The sequence below is a fragment of the Panthera onca genome, chromosome A2, assembly GCF_046562875.1.
Source record: "Panthera onca isolate mPanOnc1 chromosome A2, mPanOnc1 haplotype 2, whole genome shotgun sequence".
Taxonomy (NCBI): domain Eukaryota; kingdom Metazoa; phylum Chordata; class Mammalia; order Carnivora; family Felidae; genus Panthera; species Panthera onca.
This window is the reverse complement of record NC_138340.1, coordinates 39,029,730-39,054,739: the sequence shown is the minus strand read 5'-3', so window position 1 is coordinate 39,054,739 and position 25,010 is coordinate 39,029,730. Positions and strand designations below refer to the sequence as shown.

The window sequence follows — 25,010 nt, the reverse complement described above, 5'->3', positions numbered from 1 at the left end:
GTTACATGTTTCTGACAGGGGTTCTCAGCATGGACTCTGTTGACATTTGGACTAGATAATCCATTGTTGGGGGTGAGGTGGATGTCCTGTGCCCTCTGGGAGGCTCCACAATTGCCCTGACTTCTACCTACTAGATACCAGTAGCATCCCCCTCAATTGTGACAGTTGGACATGTCTCCAAATATTGCCACGTGTCCCCTGGGGGGAGGGGGGCACGCAACATCACGCCCAGATGAGTACCTTCTTTGGTCTGCAGAGTGAGGGTTTGCTGAGGGTTCTGTTGAGAGGTTTGGGTTTGTAACATGAATGAAATACAAAGGTTTGTTAAAGATATGAGAATATACTGTGTATGTGAGATAAGTAATAGTGTGTCTTTGATTTACCTCCGGGGCAAACATTTATCTTCCAGCCGGCACAAGTCTCTTTCAGAGTCACGGGGAGGAGGGGTGCAGGGCGGTCAGCTGCCAGGCCTGCAGCTCTGCCCTGAGCCACCCGCATTGCTACTTTAAGAAACAGTAACAGTAGACGATGCAGCTTCTGGTTCAACTTTGAACCGGCAAGTCAAGTACAGGCTGACCTGTTTACAAGGCAGATTATTTTAAAATCTCAGCTTGCTTATTACCCTTTTAAAATTGATTCTGTGGATATGACGCGGTTTTGCTTGTTAAAGATGTCCCAGGTCAGGCGTGAGGATTAGGCATAGTGGTGTTTTTCAGTGACCGTCGCGATCAGATTTGGCTCACAGAAGAATACCTTTCCTACACTGGCCAAGCCAACCACTTTGTACTGTCAGGAATTCCGACAACACTTGTTTCGTTACTTTGAAACCTGGATATTCAGAAGACACTCCGGCAGCAAGAGGAAACCTTGAAGATCACAGAATCCAACCTTCTCCATTAAGAAATTAGGAAACCGAATTTCCATAGAAGCTGGTATTTTTCCTTAAAATGCCAGTACATCAGCATCACGAAATGTTAATCAGAAGACACCTCTCACTGAGGGTGATCCTGTTGGTTTGTGTGAGAACTTTCTCTGCTCTACTGGAAAGACTCTTCCCACAAAGCTGGGTGGCAGGGATTCAGTGCTGTGATGGAGGTGGAATGGTTAGGACCGGCAGGAGTGCAGTGCAGGGGAATGGTGGGCGCACGGGCAGGAGTGCAGTGTGAGCGGAAGCGTGGGGGCACGGGTGGGAGTGCAGTGCAGGGGGAAGGGTTGGAACACTGGCTGGAGTGCAGTGCAAGTGGAATGGTTGGTGCACCTGCAGGAGTGCAGTGCAGGGGGAATGTTTGGAACACTAGGAGGAGTGCAGTGCAGGGGAAATGGGGAATTGTTACCACATTGGCAGGAATGCAGTGCAGGGGGAAGGATTGGCGCACCGGAGGTATTGCAGTGCAGGGTGAGGATGGGTGCCCTGGTGGGACTGCAGTGAAGGGGGAAAGGTTGGCGCACAGGCGAGAGTGCAGTACAGGCGGAAGTGTGGATGCATGGGTGGGAGTGCAGTGAGGGCAGAAGTGCTTTGCAGGGGGAAGGGTGGGCGTACGGGGGGGGGGGGCACTACTGGGGGAGGGTGGGTGCAGGGGTGGGTGTGTAGTGCCGGGGGAAGGGTGGGCTCAGTGGTGGGAATGCAGTGCAGGTGGAATGGTTGGCGCACTGGCAGGAGTTCATTGCAGGGAAATTGTTAGCACCCTGGCAGGAGTGCAATGCAGGGGAATGGTTGGTGCGTCTGCAGGAGTGTAGTGCAGGGCAAAAGGTTGGCACAGTGGCTGGAGGGCAGTGCAGGGGGAAGGGTTGGCACAGCAGCAGGAGTGCAGAGTAGGGGAATGGTTAGCACACTGGAAGGAGTGCAGCACACCATTAGGAGTGCAGAGCAAAGGGTAGGGTTGGCACACTGGCACGAGTGCCATGCAAGGGAAATGGTTAGCACACTAGCAAGAATGCAGTGCTGGAGAATTATTAGCACACTGGCAGGAGTGCAGTGCAGGGGAATCGTTTGCACACTGACAGCTATGCAGTGCAGGGGGAATGGTTAGCACACCGGCAGGAGTGTCCTCACACACTAGCTCCTGATAATATTATCTGACCCAGACGGAGTTGCCTTGTTGTTGTACTCAAGATCCCTTTCTGGACCCTGGAAACTAGATTTCTTTGTAAGACTTAGACAGTGAAACTGAGGGACCCTGAATGATTTTGTATGGTTGTCTCCTATACTAGAATGCAACTAAAAGACCACAGTGTGGATACAGAGGCATTTAAAAAGAGGCATATAAAGGAAATATTCCTCAGTGACTTTTTCCAGGTAAACAGTATTACCTTCACATTGTATTAAGTTGACCTAATGTCTGAGGTGAACATTCCAGTTATACTCCTTCTGCACAGTTAAAAAATTGAAGTGTGATTTAAGAAATAGTAAAAATTTGAAACATACCGTTTTTAAAAAGAAGGAAAGACAAAGTACATTTCCTTCCTTTGAATCCTAACCTGTCTCCCACCCTGTTAGGGAAGGAGCCCTGTATATACTCTCCTATGTGCTTTGGGTAATCCAGGGATATATCCTGCTGGGCATATTTGGTGGAGAGGTCAGCTAAACTTTTCAAGTGAAAAGAAATAGACATTAGAATAAATGCCAGTAGGTTTTCATATAAAAGTAATAGATTTTCTCATGTGAAAATCTATCCAGAAAAGGTTCAAGGTCTGTCTCGGTTTTTTTGTTCAATCTTTTTGTAATTTAAGCCAAAAGCAGCAGAACAACCTGCATTAAATAGTAAATTAGTATTTATCCAAGTCAAGGCAGTCTCTGTGGGCTGATGGATTGATTGATCTGGGGCCCAGTCACTGTCAGAGTTAGGTGTTGATTGAATACCTCACTGTTCACCGCACTCTTCAACATAGTTATTTGAGCCTTCAGGTCTGGCAAGAAAATGCAGTCATGTTGGTTATTGCTTTAAAAAAATGTCCAGCATATTTATAAACAACTAGAAAAGAGTCGTAAACACTTGGGTTAGATTTATTTATCAGATTTCACCTACTTAACATGGTCCTTTGTTTGCCCGTAAACTGGTCTATAATTGTTCTTCCTTAGTGACCTTCAAACAAGGGAATTGTATTCAGAAATAATTTTTTTCTATTCCAGTTAGATACCAGAGAGCATTTACTGGCCCATAGTTCCAGAATTATACTCTGTAAAACCCTGCCACTCATACCTCATGCCCCCCCTATACCTGGGCACCATCCTTCTTTGCTGTCCTCTCTGCCTCTGTGCTCTGTGAGTTTTGTGTGTATCTCAAGCGTGCAATGGTTTAACAGCTCTCCAGAAAGCGCAATGCCTTCAGGTTCCATGGGAGCTGTGTCTCTGCAAGTGGCCAGTAAAGATCATTTTTTACAGATGCCTGATGCTAGTGGGTCAACCATAAGCCAGCATGTTCTCCTCTCAGCAAACCCCATTTCTCACCTCACAACCAGACATGAGGCTTTCAAGCTTTACTTGAGGGGTGAGTTTTCATCTTCGGCCTGACATACCTGAATCCCAACGGTCTTGAGCAAGAACTGGTAATTCAGTGTAGGGAGAAAGAAAAGGTGGCAGGAACTGAGAGTCTTAGCTTCTAAGGATCGATGAGACCCAGTCCCAGGAAATGGTGCCGGATTTTTCTGGTGAATAAACCTGTAGTATGTTGCCATCTAGTGGAACATATGGCAAACTAAAGATTAATGTATTCTGACCACAGAGTTCCCCAGAGCTAATTAAATCAGCCCGAGAAAGTAACTGAAAGAATTTTTCTAAAAGGAAGTGTTTTGGAAATGTATGCAAATTTCAGGTGAAACTACAGTTGACTTTTAGTGATGGTGTTTTCTTAAAGTTGCCAAAAGGTTGCTCTGTTTCTTAAAGAGTTTGTGAATATTTACCACCGGGGAACTGACAAGGTTTTCAAACCTGTATCCCGGCAATGATCCTGCAATTTACCTGTCACCTACCTGCACAGTAGGCATCGTTTCTTTTCCACAGTCCTAGCAAAAGATTTGGTTGTGACAAGGCGATTTTAGTGCTTTCTAAAATGTGTTTTTTTTTTAAGTTTCCAATATTTTTTTAAATACATTTCCTTTAAAAAAATTGTTTTTAATTAAATTTCCACAGAATAAACATGCTTACATTTAGGAGAAGCAAACACATGACTTCACAAAGTAGGAATTTCACATCTTGAATTCTAAAGAACATTCCAGAAAATGCCTGATTCTGTGGTTTCAGACCTAATTTGTGCAAAGACTTGCAGACTTCTTTCAGGAACATTGACTACTTGTTTCTCTTGTTTCTTTGCTCTTTTGCTTTTGTTCGCTCAGATCCCTCCCTGGTGCCACAGCAGCTGAGTGTGCCTCGAACCTGAAGAAAATCTACACGGTGCAGACAGTCCAGGTAAGACGTCCAGGAAGTGGACGTCCCAGGTGAATGTGGTGTATGTTGGACCTCTAATCCTCCAACCTGAAACGGCTGCCGTGCTGGCCGTCCCCACCCAGGGTTCTGACATCGGGCGTCAGCTCTCAGGTCTAAGTTGGTAGAGCCGCGCTCAGCTACGTGTAACCCAGAGGCTGGCCCAGAGCACGTCCAAGTGGCCTGCTCTTCTCTTAGTGACCTGCTGAAACTTAGTTCCTACCTAAATCCTTCACAGACCCTCAGGGGCAGCAGGCTGTGCTGCGTCCTTACATGGATGTGTGCCCCCATTCAAATACCAGCCTGGCCACTCCCTCTCTGGGTTCTCTTACCCTTCTCTGAGAGGCAAAATCATATCCCTGCAGGGTCATCTAAGGTTATAGGCCACCTAGGAAGAGCAGGCAGGTGTGAAGCATGAAAGTAGAAGGTCTCAAGCCAGTTTCCTGCTTCCATCATCCTAAATTGGGCAAATGTTAACCCTTTTAATTTCTGCAAACATTGGTATAATGATAGCACCTACCTCCGGAGTGGTTGGAAAGAGTGAGCAAGATAATGTTTATACCCTGCTTAGCAGAATACCTGATACATGGTAGGTTCTCAACACATATAAGCTTAGATCTGTTAGTTCTTTCTCTGGCCAACTCTTATGAAGAAAATTTCCAAAAACACTGGTTTATTTAGTTGATCATATTTCCATTTTCTTCAAAAGCAAAGTCTATCAAGTTTATCCCCCTTTTCAAGGATAATATAGTGTTTTAGACAGAATAAGGATTTTAAGGCTGCTTTATTCTTGCAATGACTAGTTGTCTTGAATTTTCTGGAAGGGCCAGCTTTGGAGTTTTCCTGTTGTGCCTCTAAAAATGTATTAGCAATTCCATGAGACGGGCATCTAGATTGTGTCCCTTAGGCAGGTTCTCATACTCAAAAGTAGCACAAAGATCTTTTTTCAGACACTTTTCCCAGTATTTGGTTCAGAAAATTTGATGTGCCTGGTTCTGTGGTCCTGGGAATCTGATTTTAAGGTGTCATGCCTGGTCACTGAGCCGGGTGTAAAAACACAGCCCAGACCATAGGCCATGTCTGTTCCAATTGAGAAAATGACGTAAGCATGTGGAAGGCGAAAGAACAGAGCTGCTGTCAATAACCATGCCGTGCCAAGTACAAGCAGTGTCACAAGGCAGCACGTGGGCCCCCGTCCAGAGGGATAAGTGCTCTCATATTCCGGGAAAGGCTTCCCCTCGCTTCTTCCCTGCGGTGATGTTGCGGACTTTCGTCACCTCTTCCCTAGCAGTCGTTGTACAGATCTCAGAGCACTTGATTTTGAAGCCTGTCTCCACATGAAAGTCCATAGATCCCTTTGACTTTTTCCACCCCGTGATGACGTTGGGTCATCAGAGCTCCACCTGGGATTCCAAGACAACACTGGTGAAGTCAGATCAAGCGGTCCATCTGTTTCCCTGACCCTGCATGACAACAGAACATTGGGTTGGGCTTTGGTGTCCTGCAGCAAGTTAGAGCTTCAGGGACCAATTTAAAGTAACCAGGCTGGCACATGCTGGGAAATACTTTCTTGAACACTCTGTTAGGAGATAATTTAAATTCAGTAAATGTAGATTTCGTAAGTATGCAGTTTAATAAGTTTTGACAAAGGTATGCAGACGTGTAACCATGACCCAGATCAAGATAAAAAGATTTGCATCTTTAGAAAGTTCCTCTGGGCCCTTGCATTCAGTCTTTTTCTTCTAGAATCAAGCACTGTTCACATTTCTATCACCATAGATTTGTTCTGTCTTTTATTGAATGTCGTATAAATGGAATAACACAGTTCCATACTGTATTGTGTCTGGTTCCTTTCCCTCAGTAAATACTGAAGGATTGAATGAATGAATGAATGAATGAGAAGTTAATAAATGAACCACTTTCCTGAATCACAACTGACTGCTTGTATAAGGATCCTTTAAGCTGTAGGCCACGTTCTCAATGGAGGCAAAAAGTGATCCTTGGTGGGGTAAAAAAAAATCCTACTCTTTTTATACATAAGTCAGAGATATATACATATATACAGCACATAAACAAATATATGGCTTTGCTGTGGTATTGACCTTTCACAAGGGAGTAATTAGCACAAGGGGCTCTTTTGAGGAGGCCTGGAGAGGTGTGATAATGAAACACTGTCCTTAGTGGTCAGGAAGTTCTTTCCTATCTCTGATGCCTCTGCCCCCCTGTTTCCTCATCTGTAAGACTGAGATAATTGCAGTGCCTACCTCCCTAAGGTTGAACAAGGTTTTGATGAGCTTGTGGACGGTTCCTGGTGGTGCTTGGCACTTAGTAAAGCGCTTGGACGTTGGCAGCTTTTACTAAAATGGTGTTGGATGCTACCCCTTGGCCTCATCAGTTGACTGGCGAGGATGTGGGTGACGGTGTAGAGCGGTCACACTGCCTGGGTTTGTATCCCGTGTCTGCCGCTTACGGGGTCGGGCAGGTTGCTTAACTTCTCTGTACCTGCTTATTCATCTTCAAGATGGGGAGAATCTTGATACTGATTGTATCATGAGGCCCTGAGAATGAAATGGCACAAGGAGGTAAAAAGTACATAGTAAGTATCTAATAATAATAATAATAATAATAATAATAATAATAATAATAAACCTCACCTGCCATTATTCACTTACTTCTGTTGGAACTTCTTTTTGTAGTTTCCTCAGTCACATTTTCTGTCAGAAAACCACATAGCACTACTTGTAGATTATTTATTTCAAGGTATTATCCCCCAGATTGTGCCCCTACTGACACCTCTACTCACGACAACGTATTTAACCTGTCAGTGACTTTGAGGATTCCAGTCTGTGAGTGTCCTAAACATTTGTGAATAGTCCTTAGTATTTAACAACTAGCTTTGGTGCCAATTTTAATTCATTTGAGGACATGCCTTGGTTCCCCTGTGTTGTTATTCTGTGATCATGTGTTGATTTTTGGACCTTCCCTCTTTCAGCACTAAAAAACTCATTCCTAATTGTGTCCTTGATTTTTCCCCATCCCTGTTGGGATGAAATATGAGAACCATGTGTTATTAATGACTGCTTTATATATAAGGATATAATATGTCTTTTTGTACTTTGAAGCCCTTCAGCAAATCAGAGATGTTGATGGGAGTCGGGGAGGAATGGTTATTCCCATTTATTAGCTGGAGACACTGATACTGAGAGGTTAGTGCTCGGAAACATCTAGTGGAAACAGCCAATCTTGCCACGTCTCAGGGACTAGAACTCCCGCCCCTTCTAGTTCAATTCTTTTTCTTTCACTCTGCCCTGACTGAGAAGGTGGGGAGGCGCGTGCCTCCAGACGGTCCACTGACCCCTGCTGAGGACACTCTCACTGTAGCCAACAATAATTCTGTTTGCTTGGAGTTAAATTTATTTCCTACTTTCCTGCCTTTCTTGGAAAATTCCATTTTTCATCTCGTTGTGTTTTCCAGATGCGTATTGATTCCTTTCACTCTTTTGTAAACATTTCCAAACTTCCCACATTTCTCCTGTGTTTTTACGACCTGAATGGACACAGTACAGAATAGGACACAGCTTCTGAACATGCCTGATTTTACCTGTGAGACAATGGAGAGCTACCTGCCAAATGTGATTTGCAAGAGAGGGCTCCCTCGTCCCCACTGTCTTTTAGCTTTCCTACCACAAAACCAGCATTTCCACCCGTGAAAACTCACTGCTCTCCAACACTCTATCCCGTGTCGGCCGTCCGGGTTATCCCCTTCAAGATTTGGCCATACTGTGTTCCACCTGTGCCATGTTCACCCCGGTATTTCCTATAAATTGGCTGAGTTACTTAAATTTACATAATACAGAAACTTCATATTTCTTTTGTAGGTGGATATCCAGCATCGTTTATCCTAAACAGAAAGTCTTCATCAGAAATACATATAACCTGTTAAAATCAAGAGTGTTCCTTCTGTACCTGTGTACTGCCAGTGGTAATCAAGACATCATCCCTCATCAGAAGGTGTGGGATGGCTGTGCTCTTACGGATCAGTAGGTTAGGACCACAGATTGCCTTCCACATCACTGGGGAGTGAGGGCTGTCGCTTTCAAAAGGAGAGGTTTGGGGCGCCTGTGTGGCTCAGTCAGTTAAGCTTCCAACTCTTGATCTCAGCTCAGGTCATGTGAGCACCCTCCCCCCCCCCCCCCCCACACACACACACACCATGTCTGGCTCTACGCTAACAGTGTGGGGCCTGCTTCTCTCTGTCTCCACCTCTTTCTGCTCCTCCCCTACTTGTGCTCTTGCTGTCTCTCTCTCTCTCATAAACTTAAAAAAACCAACAAACAACAGGAGAGGTTTATAGGTCAGCACTGATAATGAAGAGTGATGTGAAGATTGCTTCAAATTTTGAACACAAGGGCAGCCCGCAGTGGGTGGCATCCTGCAATGGAATGGCCTGGAATGAACCATTTGGGTGAAGGGAAGGGACCGAGGTAAGAAAGAGAGACACTCAGTGTCTCTGCATTGAAGACAGACAAAAGGTCCTGCAGCCAGGACTGCTTCGTGGGTCTGTGGAGCACAGACTTAATTTCAGGTTAAGGCAGGTTTCTTTATCATCTAATTTATTCACCATGTGTATAATGAGATCAACATTTATAGTAACTGTCCATTTGTGCCAACATAGAACTGCAGTCAGGTTACCCATGATCCTCTGTCTCTGCTGGGGGCCCTCGTATAGGTGAGGCTGAAGGGGCAAATTAAATCTTGCAAAGAAGAGTAATTTAGTCACTTCAAATGTAAAACCTGGTCTCTGAAGGAGATCGGAATATGCCACCCCCTAAAATGCCACTTTAGCATAAGAATTATTTTCAGCTGGAGACAGTTGAGAAACAGCAGACACAAGAGGAGCCCTCTACCCTCCTGTCTGCCTAACATCAGGGCATAAATTTCCCTTTTAATGTGGCATAAACTTCCATTTGTAAGGGTATCCCCCTTTCTTGTCACTTGAGTCTGCATAGCAAACCTTACTCAACAGCCGTCTACCATATATGTCCTAATCACCTCCCCAACCTACCACCTGTCGGGAGCCCCAAACCCCTTCTCCTTTGGCCAGTCACTTTTCACAGTGTATCACCCTTCATTATAATAGTGTATAAGCTCCTGAGTCCAACTGCTTTCTCTGGGCTTTCACTTCCATTCTGTGAAGCCCCTGTGCACTTAAAAGTATTAACATTGACAAAGACACATATACCTGCGGGCCTTATTCAGGAAGCCAGATGCACGCAGCTCTGATGTCTTTCCCCAGGCTTTTCTGGGGACTCTCTCCTCTCAAAGTTTGAATTCCACTTAGCTCCCCAATCCAGACTTTGCACTTTATTCAGTGACTTCCTGTGTGGTGAGAGATTGCCCTAACACCCTATCCTTTATTTTATCATCAAGCGATGACCAGACCTCCAAACTTTGGTTCTCTCTGTAAGTCAGGCCTTTTTGGAATTCAGAGCAAAACCCCTTTCTCTATCAAGTGCCCAGCTCTTGCCAATCAGAAGCACTTGGCTTTCAGCCTGTTGTGTCTGCTGTCAGTTAAAAATGTTCTCTAAGTTCTTCAGTTGTCTTCTTTGTTCTGGATTCTTTCTGCCTTCCTCACAAATATCGTTGATCCAGTTGGTGGGAAGCAAGCTCCAGACAACTAGAAATTCATTCCTAATAAAGGAAAATATTTGCATATCATTTAAAAAAAATACTCTTCTGGGGTACCTGGGTGGCTCAGTTGGTTAAGCATCCAGGTCCTGATTTCGTCTCAGGTCATGGTATCAGGGTCCTGACTTCATACCCTTTGCTAATAGCATGGAATCTCTCTCTCCCTCTCTTTCTGCCCCTGCCTCCTCTCAAAATAATTAAATGAACTTAAAAAACTACTCTCCTGCTTCATATGCTATGGCCCTTAAGAGAAATTCTGAATTTTGTTTTTTTTGGGGGGGAGGGGTATAATTTGCTGGGCATTTTTGTTTGTCTTACACCCGGTTGCCTGTCACAGCATGGCATTGTTTTCTTCTCTAGTATTTTCAAGTATATTGTCTTTTTCTGTTCTTGAGAACATTCCAGTAGAAACTCGAGGAGGAAATGTGTCAGTTTTTCTGATAGTGAATGATGATCTGTTTGGCAGACGACGGTCAGGTGGCTCCAATCAGAACTGGAGGATTAGGGATTCCTCAAGTGGTCACTACTGTCTAGTGAGTCTAACCACATCTTGCTTCCTTACTTTAGGCAGATCACAAACCTTTGACTTCACCTTGAATCATTAAATTGTCCAATGAAATAGCTGTTATCTGCTCATTATGTGGAGAACGAGGTTGGGTTTCAGGGGCCCCATGAACTGTGAAGGTGATCCTGAGAACCATGGTCCTAAATCCAGGTAGACTTGCTTGGATTTTCACCTCCACTGATGAGCCTACCTCCATTCAAGGAAGGTGCCAGAATGATGCTTGAGAACGTACCCACCAAAGCGCAGACTGCAAGGGCAAGTCTGGCCCTCATATATGCAGTTCTGTTCCCCCAAGGACTCATCACAGTGCCCTGCCCCTCACTGGTGTCTGCAAATGTTGAGCAAACGAATGATACCTGACTCTTCTGCCTGTCCTTATCCTTGAGTGATCATTCAGGCTTTTGGAAGAAGCACTTAAGCACTGTACAGAAACATTGTGCTTACGTCTGCTTCAACCTACTATTTGCAGGCCGCTTAGAATTAATGATGAGAGTTATAAGAATCCTAAAAGCCATTTGGCTTTTGAAATCTATTTGCAAGTTTCTCTCCGTAGTAAAATTTAGGTGCTTGAACAAAAATAAAAATGTGTTACAGAGAATATCATCATGAATTCTCAAGCTTCCAGTGAAATAGCTCTTTTACTTCTGTGGGTAGGGCGGTGTAAGGAGCTGGGCAGTGCTGGATTCCTTCCTCAAGCTATTTCACCATCATGCATACAGTCGTCTCCCCTTGTCCAACAGGAAGACATTCCGAGGCCTCCTGTGGATGCCTAAAACACTGCCTTGTGCTGAAGCTTACATATACAAAGATTTTTTTTTTCCTATGCAAGCATACCTATGATAAAGATGAGTTTATAATTAGGCACAGTAAGAGATTAACAGCAGCGATGATGAAATAGAACAATTATATACACTATAATAAAAGTTACCCGAGTGTGGTCCTTCTCTGTCTCTCAGAATATTGTCCAGTAGTCAGCCTTCTTGTGATGATGTGAGGTGATGAAATGCCCACATGGTGAGGTGAATGACAAAGGCCTGTGACATTGCCGCTAAGCTACTATGGAGACCTTCTGCTCTTATGTCAGAAGGAAGACCATCTACTTCTGGACCACAGTTTACCACGGATAACTTGACAAATATTCCACACATTGGATAAGGTTTGCAACAAGGAAACAGACCGGCTTAGTGCCGCAGAGTTTAAACGGGGCTCTTTTCAACGGCATCACCAGATGTTTTGCTCCTGTTTTGTGTTCACACACAAACTTGTAAATATGTGCCTTGACAAGTACCTTAAGTCAGAATTCAGTCTATTGCTGTAACTTCTTGGGCTGTAGTCTCCTGTCAGATGTGCCAAGACTAAAAAAAAAATCAGCTGTCTGGTTTAAAAGAGAAACTTTTACAGCTACAAACCTTAGCACGATCCTTCGAGTGTTTTCTTTCTGGATGAGGAGAATATTGTGTTGTTCTTTTCAAGGTGCTTCAGACACTCAGTGAAATGCCAGGATACGGGAACTTTGGAAGGGGGGTGGGGAACAAGGGCAGGTGCTTTGTTTTGGGTGCCCCGTTAGGAGGCGTGAAGGTTAACAGCACCAAAGTCCTCTTAGTAAAGGAGGGATTTTTATTCTAGCATAATTTGATCCATAAACTCTACACAGGTCACTGCCACATCATCGCACAAGTCCCAGACTAGAGCTAACCAGCATACTCAATGTGGTTAAGGGCATTTCCTGGCAGGAAGATATCTCTAGCAGGCATCCCTCATTCTGTGCCTCCTTGACCTGGTCTGTGGCTTCCAAGATTGGAGAAGGATGTGCCTAAAACATATAGTAATGTTTTCAAAGGAAGTAGCATAGTATTTAAGAGCACACATTTTGGGGGCACTAGGTGTCTCAGGCAGTTAAGCCAGCTCATCATCTCAGGGTTCCTGAGTTTTGAGTCCCGCATCCGGCTCTGCGCTGACAGCTCGGAGCCTGCTTCAGATTCTGCATGTGTGTCTCTCTCTGCCCCTTTCCCACCCGTGCTCCCGCATGTTCTCTCTCTCTCTCAAAAATAAATATTAAAATATTCTGAAAAAAAAAAAGCCACGTTTTGCAATCTAACTGTGGGGTTTCGAATTCCACCTCTGTCTGTTCACTTTCACACCCCAGACAGATATTGGAGCAGTGTTACCATTTCCACCAGTAGCAAACCATTATAGGGCGAATACCTCCATAAGGACAGATCCCTGTTTGGGGGCCTGCTGTTGTTACCACTGACCTATTTTCAGCCCTTTCCTGTGTAGCACCACTTTTGTATAAGGATCAAGATATTCTTAATAAATCTACTGCCAAGTCGTTTTCTCTTCGGTTTTTTTGTCAGGTGGTTTTCTGACTTAAATTGTATCTTACATTTCATTGCAGGTGCTCTTGCCATTAATTTGGCTTTAACTTGTACACCGACAGGCTTGAACACCTCATAAGGAGTATCATCCAGCCTACATAAAAATTTCATTTACTGATATTACCCCATTGAAAAGGCCCCAGGATTTATTTTTCTAGTTGTTCTGTTAATTGCGCTTTCCTCACATCTACTAGGAAACCCAGACAATCCCCCTTTACTGACCTCACCACCAGAGTGATAACTCTTGTTTGCGTAGTAATTCTACACACAGAGTAGATAATGTAGTGGTACTATGGCCTGTTCCAAACGGTCTGAGAAGGGTTTTCTTATTTTAAGCCTAATCCTCGTCCTAATCCTAGTGGCCATACTAAACAGCAACTCTGGAACAGATTAGTCTCTGTGCCTGCATTTCCTTATGTGGAAAACAAGAGTAATAATTGGGCCCCTAAATAAGGTTTTCAGTAGGATAGATTACATGCGTATGTAAAAGTTCATGGGCCAAAGCCTGGTGCTCTCACTGCTACTCTTACTACTGTTAGTATTATTCTGTTATTTTTATATAATCTGGTTTTGTCTACTAGCCGCCCTGTGTCTTAGTTAGTTCCAGCTACTATAATAGAATACTACAGACTGTTTCGCTTAAACAGTAGTAGACACTGATTTCTCTCAGTTCTGAAGGCTAGAAGTCCAAGCTCAGGGTGCCTGCAGGGTTGAGTTCTGGTTTGCAGCCAGCCATCGTCTTGTTCTGTCTTCACACCATGGAAAGAGGGCTTGCTTTTCCTGTCAGGACACTGATCTCGTTGTGGGAGCTCCATCCTTCTGACCTAAATACCTCCCAAAGACCACCCTTCCTGATCCCATCTCATTGGAGGTTAGGGTTTCCATATATGAATTTGGGGAGGACAGGAACATGGAGTTCTGTTTTGGGCAACTTGTTGCTTTGGTACCCGAGCTGTTCCCTGTTCATTCTAGGAAGCAAAGGAAAGGAGACAGTACGTAAGGTGATCCCTCTCTGCCTCCTCTTCTATAGCTATTGCCGAATCCAGAGTGGAACAGTCTCCTTCGGGGCTTAGAAAGAAGGCGGGTCTGTGTTATAAGGAAATACAGTTCATTACATGGATTCAGCACTACAGTCTTTGTTAGATGCCATCGACCTGCCAGAAAAGTCATTAGCAAGGTCCTTGCTCAGTTATATGTGGAGATACGTTGCATAGGAATGTTTGTTTAATAACCATAGCTTCCTGAAGCATAGAATTTGGTCTGACATCAGCAAGGAACGTTCTTTAATGCTATGTTACATTTTCTAGTCAGGAACTAGAAAGAATACTGAAAAGAAAATCTATTTTGAATGGTTAAGACTTAATGAGAATCTGATTTTTTTTCTTTAATGCATTAATTTTATAATCTAGTGGCATTGTAAATCAATACTAGGTATATTAAACAAAGTGTTTTTCTTTTGAAGATATTCTGGAGTGTGTACAATAATATCCCTCCTGTGACTAGCCTGCCTTTGAGATGTAGTTATCATTTAATGAGAGGAGAGAGGCGACCACTTTGGTAAGTGTCTAACTTGTAATTTGAGGTTAAGGTGGGAGGGAAGTGGTCGTGAACCTCATAAAATATTTACCTCGTGCCAAATTGGAATGCCAAAGTAATTTTCTCCTGGTAATGATAGAAAGTAATTTTAGCTATTACTTAATTATGAAGGAAGCCACTGCTCACGGTCTCCTTCACCTTGGGCTCCAGGATGATTCGTGTTCCCCACTGCACACCCCATTGTCGTCTCACCAAAAACAGGTCATCGTTAGCATGCAGAAGTCAGGGTGCAGCTCTTTGTGTGGAGTGCTGCTTCTTTTGGGTGTGTTCTTTCATTTGCTCATTAATGGCCTGGACAGTGGAGTGAAAAAGCCTAGAGGCTTTCGGGACATGAGAGGAACAGATGGAGTATCCATGTCTGTTGTATGGTTGCTCCCCAGAGACCTATCTCACGTGGACCACATAAAGAGCGTCGTGATCCAGGCCATGGCCCGGGGTCTAGAGGAAGGTATCCTTCTTTAATAGCTTGGTGTCATGATGAGGTTGGCAGACAATAAGCCAGTTGGCTTAGGCTGGAGTCTCAATTAGTAATCCGTTCTTATATCACGTCCCTCCACTGTTCTGAGTTATTTACTCGTTAATAAAATGGAAATAAGCCCTGGATCATTTGGTAGCCAATGACAGAAGCCTAACGTGGGCCTAGATAGATAGATAGATAGATAGATAGATAGATAGATAGATAGAATTTGTCTTTGTCCCTGTAACTGAGCTGTCCACTTGTTAGGGCTGATTTCTGGCATATCTGAGTGCTCAAATGTTATTAGGAATCTGATTCTCTCCATCAGATTCATTATGCTTTCCTCTGGGTTGGTTTAATTTTTCGGGCAGGTTTTCCCATGTGTGGTGGCAAAATGGCTTTCCTGAGTTCCAGGCTTACGCCTTACATGTTGAATCACTGTCAGCCTTCGCCAGACCCATTAACATGCCAAGGCTGGCTCTCCTTGGCTCACCATGGGCCCTCTTTTACATCCCTGGCCAATGACTGGGACTAGGAAGAGGCAGTTATTCTCCTAAGCAGACCTGAGTCATAAGCCCTCTTTTGAGGCTAGGATGTGGAATCAACCCTGTTGGAATGGGTCTGATATAAAGTAGGGGACAAGTAGCTCCTTAAAGGGAAATTGGGGTACTTTTCCCAGAAGAACAAGCAGATACTAAACAGGAAAACATAGGAGATGCCCACCATGGGGGCCAAGTGTCCTATTAGGCATACGGTACAAGGTTGATATGAAAATCAGAGGAGACAATATCATGAATGTGGCTCTGAAACATAAAGGTGTTTACATATGGAAAGCCCTGTATTAATTGGTCTGTCCCCAGATAGTGTAGGGAACATCTCATCTCCGCCTCCTTCAGGGTGAGAAACAGGTGTCCCATCACCACCCCTGCCCTTGTGGCCCCTGAATCCCACTTTCTTCCCTCCCTGTCTCCACTCTGTTCCTTTCTCTTTCATCTGCTTCCTTGTCCGGTGAAAGGATGGAGGGAGAGTTTATTGAAGAATGTTCTATTGTTTGTTGTTTTTAATGTCACCTGTTGTTGAACTAAATGCATGTAATTCCTTAATCCTTGAGTATAAATTTAAACCTTGGTCTCTGATCCAGGGAAGAGGAGAGTAATGCCAAGGGCGGCGTCTGGAAGATGAAAGTCCCCAAGGACAGCACGGTAGGTTAATTCTGACCCTTTTCTAGAACTGGCTATGGTTGCGATTGTTGTTGACTGCATATGGTGAGCATCTTGGGCTTTTTAGACAGTCCACCTGGTAGTCTCAGAACAGGACTGGGGGGTGAGAAATTCTGTTCTGACCTTGGCAATTTTCTGCCTCACGGTGTCACCTTGAAAATGTAGTATCGCGTTTCTCTAGAGGGATGATGTGGTAGTGTGACTGTATCGTAAAGTCTCAAGAGCCACATACCCACAAACCTCCCAGAAAGGCTGACTGTGGCGATCATTTCCTCACCAGCCATAACTGACGTGTGGAAGTTGGCGTACATAGTGAGAAGCAGGATCCTGCCCACCAAGGGCTCACTCGTCCTTCCTCCCCTGATGTTGGTGCAGAGGCAGGAGATGCTTGGAAGGCCAAGCGTCCTACCATTCTTGGGGGTTTTGTGAGAGGCTGTTCCTAGCCTCCCTGAGGGGCTGATGAAAGCCTGGTTGGTGGGACGCTTGTTTCTAGCGGCCAAGCCTCAGAAACCGAGATTTTCTAGGAATGGGCTCACATTCATCATGCAGACTGAAAATGAACACGCAAACCTATTCTTAAGCTTTGGGAAACCAAAACACTTCTTTGAAAATGGATGAAAGGGCACAAGCTACCCAAGTCACCTTTTCATGGTTTCTTTTATGTGGATAAGCTCAAAGAACTGCAGTGTCTCCAGAGACCCATAGGTTTGAGTCATTTCCCTAGAAGCACAAACCTAAAGATGTGACCGGATTTATTTGTGAATGATGCAAGCTGTCACCAAGATGCACAGCTCCAGGATTTGCCTGACGTTTGGCTTTCCTAAAAAATGTCAGTGGAGCGAACAACCAGGCCAGGCCTGTGAAGCTCCTCTTGCCCCCCTTTCGAAGGAGGGAACGCAGAGAATGGAAGAGAATGAGAGAATGTAAGGTGTTTTTCATTTCGGCGAGAACGCCTTTTCCTTCTCAGGTTCTTTATTTACCCACACCAGGCTTTGAGTTATGGTAGAAACAGTCGTGATGTCAATGTGTGCTAAACGGTAGCTGTTGTGCACCTTGGCCCTTCCTCTCCCTGGCCATGTGCAGTCACAGATAACATGTTCATATTTGTACAAGTGTCCTCATGCCAAGAACCTCACGCCCTTTGAATTGTGGAGGAGTGGGAGTGTGGTGGGCCAGCCTTGTCTGACGTGCCAGCGAGGGCAGGGAACTTCCCCTTGCCCCTGGCTTCCTTGCAACACCCTCAGCTTCATCACCAACAGTGTAAGACACTGCACGTGGGATAGGTGGGGAATGGACAAGATGATTTCGAGAAGGGAGCATCTAGGAAAGGGAAAATAAAATCCTCCTTGACAGTGAAAGGTCACAGTGCTTAATTGCTATCCTCTTGGTTAAAAATTCAGCAAGGCTGCTTTCAGCTTCTTAGAACATAGTAATAAACACTATTATTAATAGTTAATATGTAGCGAGCACCTGGCATAGAGCAAGCCTGCAGCTATTTGCTGAACGGAACTTAACTCTTAGGTTCTGTTGCTGCAGTCACAGTGCTAAGCCCTTTGAATGCATTTGTTGACCAATTTCATGGTCACAACAGCCCTGGGAGGCCAGCCCGTTGTTATTCCCCCCTTCGCCTAAGGAAACTGAGACTCCCCGGGGTTCCTCACTTCCCCCGTTACAGACTCTGCAACCTGTCAGGATTCAAACCCAGTTCTGAGAGAGCTCAGGGCCTGTGAACTCTGGCAAGGACGATAAATAGGACCAAGAACTTTTCAAAGGGGAATAGCTGGAAGCACTTCTAGGCCTCCAGTTACCTGTGAGTGCACGCTGGGTGCTGACTGGATGGCCTTAGGAGACCTTGGGTGGAAGGGGCTCCAGGTCTGTCACTTGTAGGAGGTGGATGGGCACACGTACTGATCCTTCCAGGGATATGCATAAACAGTTGGTCTCCAGTGGATGGAAATCTGCAAGTCTCTAGTATTCCCTAAACCGGAAATTTCCTTAAGTGCTCATCACTTGGGTCACTTTTTAAGTACCTTATAAACTGCAAGAAAAACAGAGGGAAGGAAAGGTTTGGGAGAGAAGGATTTTACTAATAGCATTCAACTGTAGTCAGGTGATCCATTTTGAATCAATGAAAGGTAAAGGAATTGGACATTATACGTTTGAAAACATTCTTCCCCCAGCCCCCATTCTTTTGAACTTCATACTGGGTTTTACTAGAGTTTGGCTTTGTGGCTTTGGACACAAAGGCTTTGGACACAACTTTGGACCTCTCGTATGTCTCTGTGTAAGGTTATCTGTAAAACAATACAGTATGTGCCAATAATGGGAGTGTTGACACCTGTGATCTGGGGATGTCTGTGGGCTCCAAATATGGGCATGAAAAGTGCATATGAAGCTGAAGAAAATGTGACTTGTTTAGCTCCTGGAGATACTTATCTAAAAATATCTATGTTGTTATTGGTCTTTTTTTTTGTTTTTTTTTTTTTTTTTTTTTTTTGTTTGTTTGGTTTTTTTTTGGTTTTGTTTGTTGTTTTTTATTCTTTTCCAATGCCAGTCCACAGTTTGGAAAGAATTGTTGTTAGCGACAATCGGGGAACAGTTCACAGACTGTGCCGCTGCAGGTAAAGAAGCCCGCACCATCGTTCCCCCGCTCATGTGTGCTTGGCTTGTGCTTGTCCCTCGGAGAGGTTTGTTTTTGTGTGTTTGGCTTTTGACATGTTCTGAAGTTGTTTACTGTATAACTGTGAAGTTACTTAGGTTTTTTTCATGTGATCATGGCATCTCGTGATGTGTGTATGTGTGCATATTGACGTGTGTGTTACATGTATACATATGTGTGTATGCATATATTTTTTCCCACATAGCTCATCTTAATAGTATCCATGAACATCTGTCCAAAGTAAATAGCAGAAAGAAAAGAAAATTTGGTATCGTTTGGCTCTTAACACAATTTGGGGGAGGATTCTTATTCCAGTTCTTCCGGGCGGGGGGGAAGTGCCTTTGAGGTCTAGTGGGGTTTACAGTTAGTCAGGCACAGCCCTTTCTGTCCTCCTTAGTTTTTTCTCCCTTCCTCCTGTCCCTCTTGTGGTCCCCTGCCTGAACAGACTTAACAAAGGCCAGGCAAGGATGTGCCCACCATTATTACAATTGAAGCTGAAATATAAGGTCTAGAGGCATTTTCAAATATTGAGTGAATTTCTCCAAGCCTCCATAAGCCCATTTTTATTTTGCTCTTTTTTTTTTTTTTTTTTTAAATCATGAAAACACTGAAAGAGGAGAATTGAATTGTTTGTTTCAAGTTTGGTTTTCTTCCTGGCTAGTTCCTTCAGAATGCTCCTGAGGTAGTATTTAGAATAACAATTTACCTGCTCAGCTTTCAGATAAAAAAACCTTTTTTTAGGTAAATTAGTACTGATTAGTTAGTCCTCAGATGTCTTAGTTGGTACTGTCTTCAGGCCCGTCCCCCCTCCCCAGGCCATGCCAGTGTCATGGCTAGTTTCAAATTCATCTACTAGCAGTCTCAATAATTCTCCTTTTGTTTTGCTTCCTTGTTACACCAGTTTTCATTCCCTTAAGACAAAACCTGGGTTAGGATGAAATTGTCTGAAAAGTACAGGTTCCTTCTGTTTTTAACAGGGAGTCATTAGCAGCTTCACAATATGAAGCCAAAAATGCGTCCTGGGTATAATTATAAACACATAAATCCCTGGGAGAGGAAGTTTCCTGTGCAAATTATTCCTGTTTCCAGAACCAGGGAAAATAGTCTAAGTAATAATAAACAGCCAGGATTGAGTAAAGAAGGCCTGTTGTTCCGCGGTTGACTTCGGAAGCGAGTCCACTATTAACTGTCCGTTAAGCATTAGCTCTTCTATTAAGCTGGCTCTGCCCCCTGAAGCAAGTCGGCCAATCTCTCTGGGCCTCGCTTCCCCCACCTTTAAACAGTGGCTCCTCCTAGCTGTCATGGTGCCGGTACCCTAAAATAATTAGGGTTTTGCTGGTCGATTCTCCTTATGAATATTACATGTCCGCTGATGGATCTGCCTTTGCGTAAGAGTTCCAGCCTTTTACCACGCCACTTCTGAAAGTGCTATGCTAGTAGGATCCACCTAGTTACCGACAGCCAAGCCAAACTGAAATCCTGATGCCTCAGCAGAGTCAGCATCCATCAGTCCACAGCACCCTCCGGCCAACAGTGTAGAAGTAGGCCCTACCCAAAGACCAGACAACGTTGATGTTTCCTACACAGCTGACCTCGTGTCTCCGTGGCCCTTCTTGGAGATGGTCAACTACGCGTAGGGTTTCTCTCTTTACTTGGTGATTTTCTGTTCACATAGAAGTTTTAATAGCGAGTTTTAGCAAGTATACGTTGGAGGTGTAAGTTTTTTTAAAAAATGAGAAACCTGAACTAAAACAACATTTTTGATGCAATAATAAGTTTCTCTTGGCCAAGGAATGGCCACCATCAGGTCCTATTTGTTTTTTTGGAAATTCTGGGTTAAATGTGACATATATGCAGCAAAATACACAAATTGTAATGTGTACAGCTTGATAAATATTCATGAAGTAAACAGGTTCCTGTAACTGCATTCTCAGGGAGCAAGCAGAACATGACTTACCCCCCAGAATCCTTCCTTGCCCTCCCTTCCCCCAAAGGTGGCCACCCGATCTGGCTTCTGATACCATAGGCTGATTTTGCCTGTTTTCAAACATTTATATAAATGGCATCATTTAGTGTCAAGTTATACACATTTAGCCAGGATCAATGCAGGGAGGGAGGAAAGGAAAGGAAGGAGGAAACAAAGGAAATATTTTACTAAAGATGAATTCCTTTAGTAAATTGAACATGCCCTCACTTAAATTGTATTAAATACTAGAATGTTTTAACCCCCAGAAGACAGCTGGAAAAATTGATGGTATAAATATTTAGATATATGGATTTAGAGCAAATTAGGCCAGTTAGACAAAGCATATTATTCAAGGCAGAATTTCCTAATTTTGATAATGCTCATCTTTCGCATTTTACTTATAGATGTTGAGCATGCAAGTAGAGAGAGCTGACCGTGTTTCATTAATATGCCAGGAGCATGCAAACCAGGAGTCAAAACTCTTTACTCCTGTCATTTTCCTGTAAATTAACATACAGTAAGTGGCTGCAGGGGTGCATATTATGGTACGACAAAGCCTTACTTCCCCAGCCACCATTCTCAAATATCCACAAAGTGGACCCCAGTCCAGAATTTAGTTAAAAATAAATAAAAGACCTACATTAATCAGTGTAGATGAGTGCTTTAATGTCCATTTACGGAAGCCCCAGAATAGCAGAGCCAAACTCCGAAGATATTTACTCTTACTTTATATACAACGCTAACAGATGGCCATTGGTTCTGTAGCCCAGAGTTCAAAACCCGAAGGGGGATGGCCAGGGAAAAGCACTGGAGAGCAGAAAGAATGAAAAGGAAAGGAGCAGACAAGCAAACCACAAAAAACCAGAATGAGCCACTTGGAACACACAGTTTGGGGCCAGTTAGTATTGGGGCAAATAGCGCTCACCGCCCCACGATCTCTGAACGCTTGGCAGGCAGTCAGGAGAAATACTTGATGTTTTTAACAAAGACAGTCAAGCATCGAGGAAAAGTTCATTTGAGTTCACTTGGCTTTCATAGGATAGAGCGTTATGCAACCCATTTTAGAAAAAGTCTCATCAAAACAGACTAAGAAATCAGTCAAAAAGCTTTGGTAACATGTTAAAAAGAATAAATTACTTATCTGGAAAATTCGTTTGGCTGGAACAAACTTAGATGTTTATCTAAGTTCCTGGATAAATGTGATGTGACTATTACAGCTTTTGTCCACTAACTTGCTTTTTGTCCAACGTTTCCCCTTAGAAACAATATTTATTATGAGTTCTCTTGTGTCACCTTTTTATTATCGAGTCCATAATTTGCAGCTAACATGATAAGTGCTTAAAAAACAATGTGGACAGACTTGACATTATCACTCATTTCTTTTTTCCCTGCCTTCCCTCAGATGATGAAGTAATAGGAGTCAGTGTCAGTGTCCGGGACCGGGAAGATGTCGTCCAAGTCTGGAATGTAAATGCGTCTTTAGTGGGCGAAGCAACCGTTTTAGAAAAGATCTATGAACTTCTGCCCCACATATCTTTTAAAGCAGTATTTTATAAACGTAAGTGCTTCATTTTCAGTTATTACTTTCTAGCTTATTCTGTCATACTTTTAAAGATAGAGACTGTGTTGCAAATGAGATGGAGGTAGAATCACTCAAAATTCTATAATCCAGAAAATAATTCAATAAAATACATGTGTTTTGTTTAAAAAAAAAAGTTTAGTCTCAGAAATTAAAATGAGATTTTATTATCATCTAAACACATGAAACAGAAAAGGTGATACATATTGTATTTATTTCAGAAATTTAAGCCTGATCTTAAATTTGTCATTCTCAGGAAAAAAATTACCTTCTATTTGAAGCAACAATAACAAAAATGTTATTATATGAGCTGGCAGGTAGATATTCAATCATCCCTTCATAAACAGGAATTTATAATGTATAACATCTGTATTTGTGGAGGAACTTGTTCTGAGCGCGGGGATGATTGAATGTTCTACTGAAATGCTAATACTTCCTCATTACGGAAGACTGTGACACAGAACGAAAGAGAATTCACGCACAGTGGTGAAATGTTAACAGTATGAATAGGTGTGTGGACCCATTGTTTCCATCATGATTCATGTTCATTGCTTTTGTGTGCTCTTTTGAAAAAGTCATCTTTTTCATAATGAAAACACCCCTGTGCTTATTAAACCAATGTTTGGTAGATCAAACTGCAGGTTACACTTTTAACAGTGAGTTAGAGAAACGTACTGATAGCCCTACACATACATGTGATAAATTCCTACTTCCCAAACTACCCCAAGAGCCGATGACCCAATTTTTTAAACTCTGGTATTTCATGGACTCTAAGATGCCCTTGACTATGGTGTCATTTTACTATTCGTAAGAAGGAAAAATAAAAGGCTCCCAATTAAACAATGACATTGTATTGATTCTAGGGGTCTTCAGATGTGGGGTGGGGAGTGGGGAGTGCATCTCAGTTTTGCTGAGATATACTCCATTACTGTTTCCCAACCCCTTGCCAAAAAGGAGGGGAAAAATCAAATGCTCTTTGGAGATTGTCTTAGTATGATAGAGGTTATTAAAACAAAGACCTCCCTCGTAGGAATCCTACGTTCCCAGACCAAATGATTTAGATTTTAAGCAACAAGACTGACCTGTATTCTGTCGATATTCAGGAGGTGCTCAGCTTCTGAATTTTAAATGAAAGTTTAAATAAAAGAGATAGAAAGATGGCCCTGCCGAAGTTGATTCTTGGCTGTGCAGTGTGGAAATTGCACATTTGCAGATGCAATTTTCCGTCCTTAGGGCACATTAATTGTATTTTCAATCCAGATATTAATTGAAAGGTCACCAGGGGTCTTTTCTGGTTTTTCTCCTTCACAAGCCTGTCTGGAAGAAGTGTGTTTCATGGCCATTTATAAATGGGGCTACAGCATTCTTTACCACCTTTGAACCAACTCCACATTTGACTCAGAATAGGAGAGAAGCAGTTTGGAATCATTAAGTCAGGCACTCTGAATTTCTGTCCCCCCTTCAATGGTGTGACCTTGAGCAAGTCACATCTTCCCGTCTTTTCGCTTTCTCACCAAAATATTGAGGAGGTTCGTCTTAAATGATCTCCAAGGTTCCTTCTACTTCAAAATTCTCTCATTAAATTTCCAAGTAACATGGTTAGCAGCAGGTCCAAGATGATAGGAGTATATCATTAGAAAATTAAGCCACAGGGTGTTTAGGCTAGTTTTTAGGGCAGTGGTAATAATCAGGTAAGACTGAACGAGGATGAGTCACGGCTTAGTTGTTATGATGGCTTGAGGGGCGGGGGGGGAGGGGAAGCCAAATCTGGGGGGAAAGTTGCAACATGGCCAGTTGAATCAAGTTGAATAGATGCCCTAAAGATAGATGCCATTGTGAAGTTTGTGAGTAATGCAGAACTGGCTAGGGTCTCTGTAGAAATCCATATTTTAATGGCATAAATTAACATTTAAAGACTCAAAGATTATTCAAATAAAAATTTGAATTGGAAAAAACAAGCAATTCTCTTTATTTTATATAAAGCAGGCAGTCCTTTACTCAGTAGGGTTATTATATACCACGTGCTGCAGAATTGATTTGGAAAAATGAGGTTTGTGCAGAAATCTTATTCACAGCATGATGGAGAACAGTCGTAGGGTGAGCTAAGTTAGAAATGGCCAACTCTCTGCTTTTATTCTGTCTTGTTAATAGGATCCTGGTGTAAGTATTCACAAGTGTACGAAAGCCAGGTGACATGGCAGGTTTTCCATGTGGAAAGAGCCCAAGCATATTCGGTCAAGACCTCCGGCAGGGGAGATGAGAACTGGGCCGTTGTTAAGTCATACATGATTTGGATACAGAGTAATTATTTGACTGAGAAACTCACAGTGTACAGAGACCCTTCCCCTGCCCAATCCCCCCCCCCCAGTTCTACCCTCCCCCACACCAATTCTGTCACCTTCTTCAGGGCAGCTGAATGACATCTTTTTGATGTGAGAATTATTTAGAGCAGAGGTTGGCAAACCATGAACCTTATGCCAAA

The 25,010-nt window shown here is 43.3% G+C and overlaps 1 protein-coding gene across 3 annotated transcripts in view; it reads left to right on the top strand.

The window, feature by feature from the left end:
* EIF4E3 (eukaryotic translation initiation factor 4E family member 3) overlaps positions 1-25,010 on the top strand; it is a 224,931-nt gene that overhangs the window by 10,436 nt on the left and 189,485 nt on the right. For all 3 annotated transcript variants that reach the window (XM_078442818.2, XM_060633765.3, XM_060633766.3), the window contains exons 2-6: positions 4,333-4,405; positions 14,514-14,608; positions 16,246-16,306; positions 18,879-18,945; positions 22,352-22,507. In XM_078442818.2, the coding sequence (XP_078298944.2) occupies positions 4,333-4,405; positions 14,514-14,608; positions 16,246-16,306; positions 18,879-18,945; positions 22,352-22,507 (452 nt within the window). The remainder of the gene's footprint in view (positions 1-4,332; positions 4,406-14,513; positions 14,609-16,245; positions 16,307-18,878; positions 18,946-22,351; positions 22,508-25,010) is intronic.